Genomic DNA, 15,866 nt, shown 5'->3' on the forward strand with positions numbered 1-15,866 from the left:
CATGCAGCTACAGAGAGGATTTATATCTCAGCAAAGTATTTTTCATAAAGCCAAAAAGGATGCTGATACTGCAGTTGAGGCAAGTTATGTTGTGAGTGAATTAATCGCCAAAGCCGGAAAGCCATTCACCGAAGGCCCATTTCTGAAGGACTGCATGATGAAAGTTGTGGATATTTTATGTCCAGAAAAAAAGAGCTTGTTCAACAATATAGCGCTATCGGCTAACATGGTGGCGGAGCGGATCATCAAGTTATCAAGTAACATTTATGATCAGTCACGTGATAAAGTTAAAGCTTTCACTGCATACTCTGTGGCGCTTGATGAAAGCACAGATAAAACTGACAATGCTCAGCTCGCAATTTTCATAAGGGGTATTAATGAGAAGTTCGAAGTGACAGAAGTGTTGCTAAGTTGGGTCCAATGCACGGCCGCACCACATCCAAAGATATTTTTCAGGAGCTGTGTGACGCGTTTGAGCGTGCTCGTTTACCATGGAGCCGACTGGTAGGCATTACAACTGATGGAGCCCCATCTATGACAGGCAGAAAAAACAGACTGGTTCCGCTAGTACAAAGAAAATTAGAAGAGGGAAAAGCAGGTCCAGCAGTTGTTCTGCACTGCATTATACACCAACAGGCACTGTGCAGCAAAAGTCTGAAATATGAACATGTCATGTCTGTTGTCCTGAAATGTATTAATTATATCAGATCCAGGGGTTTGCAGCACCGCCAGTTCAGGGCCTTTTTGCAAGAAATTGAGTCAGCATATGGTGATGTACTTTACTGAGGTTCGCTGGCTCAGCAGGGGAAATGTCCTGAAGAGATTCTTTGAGTTAAGAACAAAGGTGAAGAGTTTCATGGAAGATGGCAGAATGGATGTTCATGAATTTGATGATCCAAAATGGGTGATGGATCTTGCCTTCCTAGTGGACATAACACATGAGCTAAACATCCTTAATCTGAAGCTCCAGGGCCCTGATCAGCTCATCACAGCAGCTTATGAAAACGTGAAAGCCTTCTCCATAAAACTGAGATTGTGGAAATGTCAGCTTTCTGCAAAAAACCTTAGCCATTTCCCATCATGCAGATCTCTTGTGGAGGAGGGCACATCATTCAGTGGTGATAAATATACATCTGCTATTGACAACCTACCGCAGGAATTTGATGAGCACTTTGCTGATTTCAAGGCACACCGTGACACTTTCCAGCTGTTTGCAGACCCCTTCTCAGTTGATATGGAGAGTGTCCCAAGTGTGTTGCAAATGGAACTTATTGACTTGCAGTGTAACAGTGAACTAAAAACTAAATTCTACTAAAAACTAAATATATACTAGTCTGATCCCAGCAAACAATTCGACCTAGAATATCCGCGTAGCGCCGTTACATTTAGAGGCTTGGTTTCGACAATAAAATGCGTATAAAAGTGTCCCCGTTTTACGGCTTGAAAGCGGCTTGATTATACGTCATATTGACGGTAATCTTTGTGACTTTTCGCCGACTATTCTACTTCGAATTGTTTGCTGGGGTGGCACTGTATTAACTTTTATAGATGCTCTACGCCACCATCACACCACAAAGAACTGATGCATGCCTGTGCATAATCAAATCATGTACTGTATTTATTTCTTTTTAGATTTATTCTTAGACAGTGGTATAAGCATAATTCATAGCTTATTTCCAATACCTCATCACATGAGTGAATAGAAATAGAAAGAGAGAAATTGTTTCACTGAATAAATCAGTTTTAATAAATAAAGTGCTTCAGTGCACTCACGTCTCTCTATTACATACCAGCTTTAAAATATGACTATTTATAAAAAAATATAAGTTTGCCTTAAAAACATTACTATGTTATTGAACCAAACTACAGCTAAAAATAATATTTACATCGAATAAGTATAAAAAATACATCAAGCATTTTGTTTGGTATCTTAAATAAAAGACAAGCACAAATGCTAAATTCATACAAACATTCCATTTTAAAAGAAATTATTTTAAAAGCTGTGCTTTAATCATTTATAATTACGTGTCAAACACTTTAATAAACTATTAAACAGTGGTCAAAGTGCTTTACACATGAGCAAATAAAAGAACAGAGAAAACAGCTGTATAAAAGATATCGTGCATTATAAGAGAACAAAGAAAACATTAAAAAAATAATACTGTAAGTAATCAATAAGATTTATAAACCTATTTCTAGACATTTTATAAATTTCAAGTTGTACATTGTTTATTGCATTTGCTTCGTTTAAGAAAAAAAAAAATTTTTTTTAAAGAAAAAATTATCTGCCAACAGAATACCTAAAAATTTTTTGAAATTTACTGATCATTGAGGATCATTTGCTACCTATTTCCTGTTATATCGTATCCAGGAATATACCTGGAAAGCGATAATAATCAACTCATGTTGCTGTCATGTGAATCATTGACAGGAAAGGGATTAAAGGCAATATTTCCAGTCATTACACTCAAAATAAAATGCGCTCCCCACTCAAGCTGTCTTAACAGGTGACTGATAGCTGCAGCAACTTCCAGAACTCAACATCAGCCTGAACAAATAAAATATATAGAAAACACCAACATTAATGTTTCACATTACACAAAAAATACAGTAGGGTTCGTCTCAATCTGCTCCCTAGATCCCTAGGTGGTGAATCATTATATGGTGTACATGAGCTCGGGCACTGGTAAAGACCCAGACTCACTACACATTAGGACACTGATGACTCAATTTCCGGTAACATGACTACATACTCGCGTTGTAAAACATCACCACTGGCACTTAACCACAACATGCAGGACGGACATCTTTCTAACATTATATGTCATATTAATTTGTCTGTCATGGTACTTCACGTAGGATTGTAGACTAGTTAGTAGATTTTAAAAAAATCATTAAAGTCGTTAGACTCAAATAAACAATATATAGAACGTCAAATAAAGTTAAAAAATCGCTAACGTAACCATTTGAGAGCTACAACAACAGCATTCGTCCGCCACATTGTTCGATCTGAGAGGCTTATGAAAACATGGCGTCATTTTCAGTAAGGGAAAATAGTGAACATCTATGTTCCTTGGTTTTCGTGGTGCATTGTGGGATTTTTTTAGGGAGCGAACGTCCCAGTGCACATGGGTAGGATTTCGCAATTGAGACAGCCCAACAAATGGTCCACTCCCTGATCAGTGTCCTGACTACTGAACTATGGACCTGATTGAGACGCACCCATAAACTCAAATCCATTACCTCACAAATGAGTCTATAAGCTTCTGATTACAAATTCATGACAAAAAAAAAAGTTTTGTTCAGTCATGTGCTGATTATTTTAAAACAGCTGCAAGAACAGAAATAAGGAATGAATATAATGAATAATATGGATTAACAATGTTGGCTACACACTGATTTACACTGCAAACATTTTATGGTTACACTATGGTGTCAGTGTTTTTCCGTACCTAATTCAGTTTTCCTGAAAGTCAATCAAAATTGCATAAATTATGCTAATAAACAGGTTAAGAAATGAAAAAATCCAGATTAACTGCTCAAAGATTTTGGTGCATCACTACAGTTGAGTATTAAAAAACAACAAAACTTAACAGTGTGTGGTAGAAATGCTAAATGTTAGCATTTGTAAATGGTAAAATGGTAAATGGCGCAATTATATAGCGTTTTTATCCAAAGCGCTTTACACTGTGTCCCATTCACCCGTTCACACACATACAACAATAGTAGCAGAGCTGCCATGCAAGGTGCTAACTTGCCATCGGGAGCATCTTGGGGTTCAGTGTCTTGCCCAAGGACACTTCAGCATGTGGAGTCACGTGGGCCGGGAATCAAACCCTACGATTAGCGGATAACCCACTCTACCACCTGAGCCACATCCGCCCCATGGTATGATTTGGTATGATTTCTGATGAGTTTGATATGAGAACGTGAGATTTAAACCACATACAGTCCCCTCCACTAATATTGGCACCCTTGGTAAATATAAGCAAAGAAGGCTGAACAAAAGATCAAAAGGCTAAACAATAAAGACAAATTTTCACATCATCCTTTACTCATATTTACCAAGGGTGCCAATATTAGTGAGGGGCACTGTATGTTCTTGAACCGTGTAAACAGATCTTGGTCCTGGATTCCGATTATTGGACCTTATGGTACTATGGCAGCACTGACTACACTGTAAGCACAGATACACACTCGGGGCTGTTCTTTATGGGAAATCATCTAATCTGACCTGTATTTCTTCCGCCAGATTTAATATAGCGTCCAGGTCCTCTTTCTCTTTGTCCAGGTCACTCGTCCTGGACTCTGGAACATCACCTGCTTTCCAGTATAGATCCTGATCAATTGGATGAGCGTATCCGACTGAGTAGTCCTGAGGAATGAGTGGGAAAATTCATATTATTATTTACACATCAACGTTTTACTTTTAACTGTTTGACCTCCCAGCATTCCCTTCATGCTTCAGCATTCCCTTCATCCCAACATGTACCATCAAACCTTAACATGCCTACACTGGCTAAAATAACGACACTAGTAATTTTTAGTGATCAGAACAGTACATAAACTTAAAAAGATTTCTCAGTTCTTACAGGGTAATAGCCACTAGGAGAGTAGGAAGCAGCTGGTTGTTGAAAGCTTGGCACTTTTGAATCCAAGAAGTCTGGGCTACAGCGCTGATTCACTGGGGGTGGGAAACATTGAAGGATAATAAACGATTCATTTCTTGGTAAGACATAAACAACACATCACTAAGATAGATTATTCAGGAATGATATTACAGCTCCTGCAGCTCCTCTGCAAACAGTTTTTGTTAATTCTTTGCCTACTGTATTAAATAACATGTTGAAATGTCAATATTTAAAGGTGAAAAAGTCAATTTGTTTTATTCCTGAGTTGTACAAATAACCTGGAAGATATGTAAAATGATAAACCATGAATAAGCCATACAAAAACAACAACAATGCATTAAGCTGTGCCTGCATCTGCTGCATAAAGCAACAGAATGTTTTTTGTTTTTTTGTTTGTTTGTTTTTTTTTAAAAAAAGCCCACCACATTGCCAAGCACCACGGGGTAATAATCACTCAATTAATGTTAAAAATGAGTTTATGCAAGGCATTGAATTATGCACTGAAGGTTTAATATCAAAACATAGAATTACATTGACTGATATCAGTTATCTTAATTTTTATCTATTAAAAATGGATATTTGGGACAAAATATAGACAGATAGATAGATAGATAGATAGAAACGCCAACACTGAAATTGTGAAACAATGGACTGGACTCCATCCTAAATTGCATACAATTAAACTACACGTCAGAATAATGCACTATACTACTGTATTTACTAAAGTAGCGTGCAAATCAAATGCTTATACTAATTAAGGCTGAGCTCACAACTATTATAAAGGGGACAAAATGTATTAAATCATCACCTGGTGTGTAAAACCCGTATTGTGAGTGATGAGGTGTGTTGCACCTCTTCTCCTGCTGAGGGACATTACAGGGATGTTGGTAAGGTGTTCCCTGATGTTCAAGCAAGATTGAACCTGAACAGATAGAGACAAGTCAAGTGTTAATAAACTAAAACTACAGATGATGACCGAGGCCACAAAGTTATCTAGCTGGCACTGTACTAGCAAAACGACATACCCTTTCTCATTATATTTGTCTATTTTCTCTTTTTTTCTACACATTCCTATATATGCATAATCTTTTCTCTTTTTTTAAGGCTAATGGATTTCTCTATCCAGTCTTTCAAAGGACATGGGCTAAAATGGTTCCAGATTTAAAGAATTCGCACAGTGGCGGAGAAACCTGTGGGCTAGGGTTGAGGTAGGTTTCTTCCAGGTTCCAGGTTATAAGTGGAGTGTTTATGGTAAACTGGCACTGTGTGAACGAGTGTGTGAATGTGTGTGTGCGCACGGTGCTTTGCGATGGACTGGCGTCCCATTCAGGGTGCCCAGTTTTCTCAGCCCTGGATCCGTCATTAACCTGACTAGGTTAAAGTTGTTACTGAAATGAATGAATGAATATATTCTGTCTATTCTTTTTATCTGCTTGTTGAAACACTACCAACCTGTTCTCATTAAGGCAGAGGTTTCCTGTGGCGAATTCAGCATCACATGATGGAAACTTTTTGACTTACTGCTGGTCACCTTTATCCCGGCGAGCTTGGCCTTGTTGTGAGGCGTGAGTCGCTTTATTTTGAGCAGAAGCTCAGGCTTATCCCGTTTGAAGTACGGGTTGTAAAAGTGGTGCAGTTGCTTGTCTGAGACGTCACGGTCTGTGCGTTCTTTTCTGAAGCCGTACATGTTCAGCTGGCGAACGAAACTGATGAAGTCCGTTGTTCTGAAGTACTCAGACAAATGCCTTGGTTGGGACAATAGCACTTCAGCTTCGAAGGGTTGCTGATGGACAAGTATTCCTTCCCCGCTGGCGTCCCACCAGATTGAGCGAATCTGAGGATCGTTCACCAAACGCCACAACTTGCCAGGGAAGTAGTTGGGGTTGATCAAGGTGACAAAATTTGCGTCAACGATTTCCATACCAGCTAAAAAGATTTGTAGGCAGATGGGAGAAAAAATAGGAGACTGAATGTAACAATTACTCTCTAGCACTAACTAGATAGTAGGTGGCTAGCTAACACATAACACATTCATCTTCAGTAACAGCTGAAAATCACTAACAATAACAATCTATAGCATTAATGTTATCAAAATTGACCGTTAGAGTTGCCAAGCAACCTGGCAAACAAAAACAGACCCGAAGTACTTTCTAAGAGCTACATGATCACGTGTGAAATATTTCTTATATATGAGCACATACACCTGCTATGTGGTTCCTTTTGATAGTTCTCTGATCCCTTATCACTTCTCAGAGCCGTTAAAACTGGTCAGGAACCGTTACGTGCACGCACCGGCCTCAAACCTTTAAATTTAGGAGACTGGGCAGGTGGAGGCGCCGGACAAAAATCATGAATATTTAATGAGCTTGCGTGGAGTTATCCAATCAGAGTAACCCTTGCCTGTGATGTCGTTCAATCCCAAAGTAAAGTCTTGGTGCATATTAACGTGTATCGGAAAATAGTGATGACGCTATTCGGCATATTTTGTAGGAGAAACGGTGAACGTTTAGGTCAGCAGTGGCAAACATACTGCCCGCGGGGTCTTTGTTATTCCTCTAGCAGAAAAAAAGTTTAGGCCATAAATTATGACAAAATGTGATAATATATAACTCCTCATTAGCAAACCAAAAATGTGAAGCTGTGGCCTTGTGTCTCTCCAACGAACTTAGGGCTTTCACAGCAACAGGGATGAATACTTATGAAATAACATCTGTAATGTTTTTGTTTTTGTTGTTGTTTTGTAAATAATTTGAACAAAATGTGTTTTTATTGTATTACATATTATTTTAGTGTCCATTGATCCCCCACTTTAATATAAAAGTCAGTTCCAGGTTCCAGGTTGTAACACTACAATATGGTAAACTCATAATCTGGAAAATTTTGATTGAATTGCAGTCTGTTTTTCTTTTTCTTTTTATGTATGTAGGCTCATCACTCAGGTGTGATTATATCAACCTATGACAAAACAATGCTGTGCCGTACACTTTTAACATTTCAATGGATATTACAGAAATTCCCAAGTTCATAACAGACTGTAATGATTGATTGAGAAATAAAAAATGTATATCCATCCATTTTCTATACTGCTTATACTACTGGGTGACGGGAAACCTGGAGCATCGGGCACAAGGCGGGGTACACCTGTGAGGGAAATTACAAATTTTTATTTTGTAATAGTTTTGTTCTTGTTCTGTTTCATTCTCATCAGAGGATAACACCTAAGAAGGCCATGTCATGTCACTTAGATCAGTACAGAATGTTTATCTGCTATACTGAGACACAAACATGTTCTTCTGTTCAAGGTTCATCTACACATCTTCTAAGACCCTGAAACAAAGCCTGTTTGAACTGCCTCAAACCGCTTCTTATCGGTACATAAAAGTGTGTCGTGCTCTGCGTTTCATATCTATAGTAGTGGTTCAGCACAAGTGCTTCAGAGTGCTCTCATTAATCTATCCTGCTTTATTCTATCCTGTATTAACCATCTTTCTGTAATAAACCTTTTTTTTTTTTTTTACCTTCAGAGGACGTCAGAGGTCTGTGAGTGTTTCCTTGCTAATTTCCACGACAATTTGGTCTCCTGGCTGGGCTGTGTGCGTCTTCTCAGGTTTTCTGGACAACAGTGGCCTCCCCACTGACTGGTACACATCATCAAGAATTTAGAATTTAGAATTTCATGTCATAGGTCATTGCTGTCATCGTGTATTGCTGTCTGTATGGGAGGGGGTCAATCAGTACGTTTACATGGACAACAATAATCCACTATTAACCCGATTAAGACGATACTCTGATTAAGAAACTACCATGTAAACAGCAATTTTTAATTACCTTAATCCGATTAAGGTCATACTCAAAGTAAACACAAATGGAATTAAGACATGTGGAGTACTCCTGTTTTAGTCGCATTATCGACATGTATTATAGACATGTAAACACCTTAATCACATTATTAACGTCATGTGAGAGTTTTCACCGCATTTTGCGACAGGACACGATCACACACAGCAGCGATCAACCGTATGACGGCAAACAAGAGAGCACGGCTGTGTCCCAAACCACGTACTTGCCTACTATAGGCCTGTAGTAGGAGAAATACATGTATCTCAGCTACTATATAGATGGTAAGTACGCGGTTTGGGACGCAGTCCACGGCTTCAAGCAGGCATCTATTTGCACGTACAGCATGACAAATAATTAACTGCACTTGAAGCTTTCGCAAAAAATTTAAATAAAAACAGCCAAAACTGAATACGGTACCATAACGAAGACCAAATGTATGTTATTACATGAAATTCTGGAGGGATGTCAGACGGCGTGGCGTGATGACATAATGATGTGTGCCGTTAATCGATCTATGTTCTATAACATGTAAAACCTGAACATGAAAGAGGTATTCTAAAAGCGACTCATGTAAACACCTTAATCAGAATATTGTCTTACTCAGAAATTGACTAATATATATATATATATATATATATATATATATATATATATATATATATATATATATGTATGTGTGTGTATATATATATATATAGTGGCGCCAGGCCGGTATCCGGCGCACAGGAAACAAAGATCGCTCCTAACGCGACTGCCGCAGTGGCGCAGAAGAGACAGCTCCGCTTCAGCGCCACCAAATGTTTTGGATATCCAGAGAGCACGTGGCGGCGGGGCGGGGCCGCCGACACACCCACGGCTCGTGAATGGTGCACCTTACGGAAGAATTCCACCAGCCAACAAGCGAGGGGAGAGTATAAAAGGGCGATATTCCACTCGCAGAAGGAGAGAAGTGTCCCCGAGCATGCGCGCGAATTTCTGGCGTGTTTTATGCAGTTTTGCCGACGCGTGCCTGTTTGCTAATCGCTGTTGTGTGTTTTTTCGGGTTTCAGGTGACTCCGACGCGAGTGACGGCTCCGCCCCGCCCCCTTGGCTGCAACTGCCGACGGCTGAGACCCTCACCGCCCGTTCGCCCTTCAACCCATACACACAAATTTGAGGAAAGTGGTTGCCTTAAAAAATTAAGTAATGTTTACTCGATAACTTAAGTGAACTTAATTGAAACATTCCAGCCCTTCCAACAATTATTTTTAAGTTCAATGCACTAAATTCCAAGTTGATTTAACTCAAAATCATTTGTAATATCAATTGCTCTGTCCAATTACTCAACTTAGTTTCTTCAGTTAAATTAAGTAAACTTTAAATTCATTAAATTACATAAAAAAAGCAAGCAAATACCAAAAGTAAAAAAAAAAATTGTTTTATTTCAACTGAAATATTTTCATTTGAAAATACAATACACACACAGTCAAGAAAATTCTGTGAAATTATTTGCCAAATTTTACTTCCTAAAGATGTGGTCTTCTGAACTATCGTTGTGAGGAAACTTGTCCGTAAACATGTTATTTTAAAAGTGCAACGTTACAAAGTTTCTCTTTTTGGCATTGTAGCTGAAAAAAAAAAAAAAAAATATATATATATATATATATATATATATATATATATATATATATATATATATATATATATATATATATATATATATATATATATATATATATAATATAATATAATACACACACACACAGTGAGGGAAATAAGTATTGGACGCATCAACATTTGTTTCAGTAAATATATTTCCAATGAGGCTATTCACATGAAATGTTCACTAGACATCAGTATTGTACCACTGTATATATAAATAAAATAAATTTCAAATTTCTATCAAATAGGAACATTGCAAATAAGAATTGAATCAAACCACAAAATCAGTGCTAATATCATAAAACATGCACTTCAACATTACAAATGAAACACTTGCTAGTGGAACAGTAGTAGAACAATTGGGAGGCCCATTTTACTGTTAGCTGATTTTTCAAAGATTGAATTTTGGGAGCAGCTTACCTCCCAGGTTGAGCATTACCTGCTGAATAAAGTGGAAACTGTTTTTCAAACACCTAGGATAGTTTGAGTACAGGGCATAAATCAGTCCAAAAAGAAAACTGAAGGCCTGAGGCAGGTCGGCCAGTTCATCCATCATCAAACTCCTTTTCAAGACGATGCTCAGTTTGAATGGGTCTGAGGACTTTCTGATTGAAGCAGAGGATCCCCACTGGAGTTTGACTGTACAAGTCCTTGTCAGTTACATCCTAACAGAGAAAGAAACAGATTGATGAAAAAATGTCCGCTGAACTCGCTGGGTAGGGGTTCATGCGGGAGAAAACGTCCAAAATTGTTTAAAACAATGTTTTTCACTGTTAAAAATGAACAGACGAAAAAATGTCGGCACAAGTGAAAAACTAGCTAGATAAAAGATGAAAACAATGGGGTTTGTTTTTTTTTTACTGCTCACAAACAGCACCTCGATTGGGGGAAAAAAAACAATAAAAATTGACAGACAAAAAAATGTCCGCCGAATTCACCTGTCAGGGATTCAAGTGGGAGAAAACATCCGAAATGGTTTCAAACAATATTTTTTACAGTTAAAATGAACAGACGAAAAAATGTTCCCTGAACTCGCCTGCTTCAAGTTCAAGCAGGAGAAAACGTCCAAAATTGTTTCAAACTCTATTTTTTATTACTCACAAACAGCCTCTCAATGGAAAATAGAAACAATAAAAACTGGCTAACACATACTTTCTAACCACTCATCAACAGCTCCTCGAATTCACTTACAAACACAAGAAAAAATGGCTTCCCTTGACTCTGCAACAGCTAACCAGTGGGGAGGCGTGGTCAGGACAAAAATTTTATACTTTTAATCCATTTAACTTAAAATGATTCATACGTTGAAATATGTCTACAAATTAGTAGAATCTACTTAAATATTTTAGTAATGCACTCAAACTTAAATAATTTAAGTAGGTTGTAATTAAATTGTTTAGTAGATATGAAATCTGGGCTAACAGTGCAATATGATTTATGGGTTAAAGAATGGGCTTTCCCAGAAAAAGGTAGTTTTAGTCTCAGACAGTTAGAACAACAGAAATTTAATTTGGAGACAAAGGAGAGAGAGAGACCCCTAAAACAAAGAGTGAAGTGCAGTTTTTGGCAGACTGGAAGGCATTTGCTGAAGGGCAGAGCGAGGCACATAAAAGAGAAAAAAAATGTCAAGCAGGGCCCTCATCTGTTTCTCAGTGTGCTAAACTGCAGAAAGCCGATCCCGACCTGGACGCCGCCCCACCGCGATGCCTACAGCCAGTAAGGAGGGAGGAACCTGCAGTTTCAGAGGCACCTCCTCACAATGAAGCGGCCCAATCTACACCACTCCATCCGAACCTGTCAGAACTGAGCCACCAACCCCCACCGAACTATGCTCCAGCCGTCCTAACTTCACCGGTGGTGTTAGACACGAGATCCCAAGTGAAGGGACCAACAACACTGCTGCCTGAGGGCTTCAGACCAACAAAATCGTACAGAGAAGATACAGTCCACGCCGTGGTAAATGCCCCAATGCTAGATGTGGCCACAGAGAAGGAGGCCCTATGCTAGTTCACAGACCCTGGACATTGGAAGACATCAGGAGCAGCATGACGCATCTGCCAGCGCTCCACGAAGTAGGAGGATGAAAGTTTTCGGATGAACTTCAGATATTCTGCAGAGAATTCAGACCCACCACTCATGAACTACGGTGACTGCTCATGGCAAAACTTGGCACGGACTGGGTCACGGTTTCACGTGAATTCCCAGAGAACGATGCCTGCCTGATCAACCCACAATGGGATGATGGAGTCAACGCAAGGTCCAGAGCACAAATCACGGCGCTCCAGCAGAGGCTGACGAACACCTTTCTTAATAATATCATATAAAAAAATCAAATTTAGGTATTGACTTTAATAATAAAGATAAATATGTGAAGTGATAGGTGAGGAGCTGAGAGAGAGTTGCCCCTCCCCCACAGGGAAAACAACTGAACATCTTTTCCTGCTGGAGTTCATTCTCTCTCTCACAGCTCCATCTGAGTGGAGGAGCAACAGTTCACAGCTGGACACCAACTCAAGGCAAGTAATGTTTGTTCTCCTTATTTTTTACACATAGTTATAAATCTGTTATGTAGTTTAATTAAATTAAATCGTTAAACAGTGCTTTACAGTTTAAAGAGGAGACAGCTAACTAGTGCTTAGCCCTAAGATTAAATCTACCAAAAATTATTTAAACTGTGATGTAGAGAGTAGGTACTTCTTTTGAGTAAAATCTAACATGTTAAAGTTCAAGGCTCAAGGTTTACTTCTTCCTGTGGACCTTTTTGGTTTTTTTTCCCCAACCATTTCCCCCACAAAAATGTTAGCTTTCTAGCTAACATGTTACTGAACAGATTAGTTTAGTTTAGCACAGCATGAATTTTAGCTAACATGAGTTTAAAATGGACATTTCATCTTTAAATCACAGCATTTTGTCTGAAGTTGTAAATAGCTGATTTTTTTGTATGCTTTTTAAAGTTCTCAGTGAACATATTAACACTAGCTTGCTGCTAGCTGAAGTTCAGTCGGTTAGTTAACAAGATGGCTGTCTGCCTTACCTCGGGCTATGAGCACGTGCGTTACTGCTGCTATTCAGCACCGCTTTCTGAGAGAAGTGTTTTATGTGATAGTTAAGTTTGTCATCAGAATGAGCGTTTTGAGCGTTTTAACCATTTAACAGAGAAGGTTTTCTTACCAAAGACATTAAATCAGTTCTTCACTTTATTGCTGTGTGCCTCAGTGTGTTAATTCTGAGGGGTATAATTCAGAAAACCTGTTTTTCATGTGTTTCCAATACTACACACGTACTAAATAGGTGAGTATCATAAAAAATACCAAAAATACCTTTCCACAGTCTTTATGAGCTCTTGTTTGAATATTAACCATTGAGATTGAAAGTTTACTGTTTTCTATGTATGACTTTTATGAATGTGTTATCTCCTGATCAAATCTTTTGATGCATTTGACTATGACGTGGTTGACCAAGCTGTACACTCACTACTTTACATTGTAGCAAAGTGTCATTTCTTCAGTGTTGTCACGGGAAAAGATCTAATCAAATATTTACAAAAATGTGAGGGGTGTACTCACTTTTGTGAGATACTGTATCTGTGAGTGGCAAAAGTATGTGAACCTCTAGTATTAGCAGTTAATTTGAAGGTGAATTTAGAGACCGGTGTTTTCAATAAATGGGATGACAATCGGGGTGAATGAGCATACTGTTTAATTTAAACAACAGAGATCTATCAAAGTCTAATCCTCACAACACATGTTTGTGGAAGTCTATCATGGCACGAACAAAGGAGATTTTTGAAGACCTCAGAGTTGTTGATGCTCATTAGGTAAGAAAAGGTTATAAATCCATCTCTGAGTTTGGACTTCACCAATCCACAGTCAGACAGATTGTGTACAAATTGAGGAAATTCAAGACCATTGTTACAGTCCCCAGGAGTGTTCAACCAACAAAGATCACTCCAAGAACAAGATGTGTTATAAGATGTAAATAGTTAATGAGATCACCAAGGAACCCAGGGTAACATCTCAGCAACTAAAGGCATCTCTCACAGTGGATAATATTGATGTTCATGAGACCACCATCAGAATACTGAACAACAATAGTATGCTTGGCTGGGTTGGAAGGAGAAAGCCACTACTCTCCAAAAAGAACATTTGCTAAAGATCATGTGGAAAAGCCAGAAGGCTATCAGAAAAATAGTTTGTGGATGGATGAGACCAAAATGTAACTTTTTCATTTAAATGAGAAGCGTTATGTTTGGAGAAAGGAATACACTGCATTCAAGCATAAGAACCTTATCCCATCTGTAAAATATGGTGCTGGTAGTATCATGGTTTGGGCCTGTTTTGTATCTGGGCCAAGATGGCTTGCCATCATTGATGGAACAATGAATTCTGAATTATACCAGCAAATTCTAAAGGAAAATGTTTTCAAGCAATGTATTACAAACAGAAACAAGTATACTATGGAGAGATTTCATGTCGGAGCAGGATTTGAGCAAACTTTGTTTTACAAGTGTGCACGAGTGGTAATGGATAGCGGGGCATTCTACCAGAGTTTATTTAGTGGTTTCTACATAGACTAGTATGATGAAACTTTCTGGTTTACACACTGCGTGTGTAAAAAAAAAAAAAACACCAAAATTCAAAGACTTTGGAAGATCTCAAGGAAAAAAAAAAGATCACAGCGTAAAATTTCACACAGACGTTAATTTTAAGCTGTTTAGTGTTAATTTAAAAGGAGGCAAATTTAGTATCTCTGTAATCTCTGTTATAATAGCCTACATTGTGTCTAAATATTTACATAGCATACTGACTACATTCCAGGCCTCCTCATCAACCATCAGGGTCAAACCTCCGTGAAGAACTTGTGGATGATTTGGCAAATCCCACTAAGAATAATGGGCCACAATTAACCCACAACGCTGCAAAAAGCTAATTACTTCTTACCGTAGATGTCTCAAAAAATCCTGAATAAACCTTAAGCATGACGTTACAACAGTTGCTTCAACATCAATCAACCACACCCCAGTTTGTAGTATGAGCTAATAGAAGTGCACCCTCATACAAGTATACTTATTTTTATGAAAAATTCATCACCAAAGCAAGTAAACTAGTAATTTGTTTACTATTACACTTAAGCTACAATCTGAATTATTTAATACCACTTCCACTGAGAACATCCATTTAAATTCACTCTTTAGTAAATGTTATTTCCTGGCCAGGATTGCAGTGGTTCTGGAGGGACCCTGGAGCAGTGAGGCAGCAATCTTTAGGTCTTACCAACAATCAAACATGGTGGGAGTAGTGTGACCGTGTGGGGATGCTTTGCTGCTTCAGGGCCTAGGCCACTTCATACACAAGCGCATGAATTCTGCCCTCTACTAGAAAATGCTGAATGGGGAATATCCAGTCCTTATTCTGTTATCTGAAACTCAAGCACTACTGGGTTATGCAGCCAGACAATGACCCGAGCACACGAGCAAGTTCACCTCTGAATGGCATATAAGAGACAAAATTAGTTTTGTAGTGGCCTAATCAAAGTCCAAACTTGAACTCCACTGAGATGCTGTGGCAAGACTTCCAATAGGGAGGTCATGTTCAAAAGCCCTACAGTGTGGTTGAATTAAAAAAATTCTGCAAAGAAGAGTGGGCCGAAATTCCTGCACAATAATGAGAAAGCCTGTTCTCTAGTTGGTGGAAGGGTTTGGTTGCAGTTATTGCTGCCAAGTGTAGGACAACCAGTTATAGTAAAGGGGAAATT

General features: G+C 38.5%; 1 protein-coding gene across 2 annotated transcripts; it reads right to left on the minus strand.

Annotated features, from left to right (window-relative positions):
• Positions 1 to 1,595: 1,595 nt before the first annotated feature.
• LOC128611276 (heat shock factor protein 5-like) lies at positions 1,596 to 8,285 on the minus strand. Of its 2 annotated transcripts, none has more exons than XM_053630659.1 (6): positions 8,150 to 8,285; positions 6,153 to 6,557; positions 5,440 to 5,553; positions 4,593 to 4,684; positions 4,235 to 4,375; positions 1,596 to 2,548 (listed from the first exon to the last, which is right to left on the minus strand). In XM_053630659.1, the coding sequence occupies exons 2-6, from the start codon at positions 6,550 to 6,552 to the stop codon at positions 2,501 to 2,503; spliced, it is 795 nt and encodes a 264-aa protein (XP_053486634.1). In that variant the 5' UTR covers positions 6,553 to 6,557; positions 8,150 to 8,285; the 3' UTR covers positions 1,596 to 2,500. The 2 variants fall into 2 exon arrangements, with proteins under 2 accessions (XP_053486634.1, XP_053486633.1); XM_053630658.1 differs by having other exon boundaries at positions 6,084 to 6,557; positions 8,150 to 8,284.
• Positions 8,286 to 15,866: the final 7,581 nt, after the last annotated feature.

The sequence above is a fragment of the Ictalurus furcatus genome, chromosome 8 (genome assembly GCF_023375685.1).
Source record: "Ictalurus furcatus strain D&B chromosome 8, Billie_1.0, whole genome shotgun sequence".
In the NCBI taxonomy this organism is placed as follows: Eukaryota; Metazoa; Chordata; class Actinopteri; order Siluriformes; family Ictaluridae; genus Ictalurus; species Ictalurus furcatus.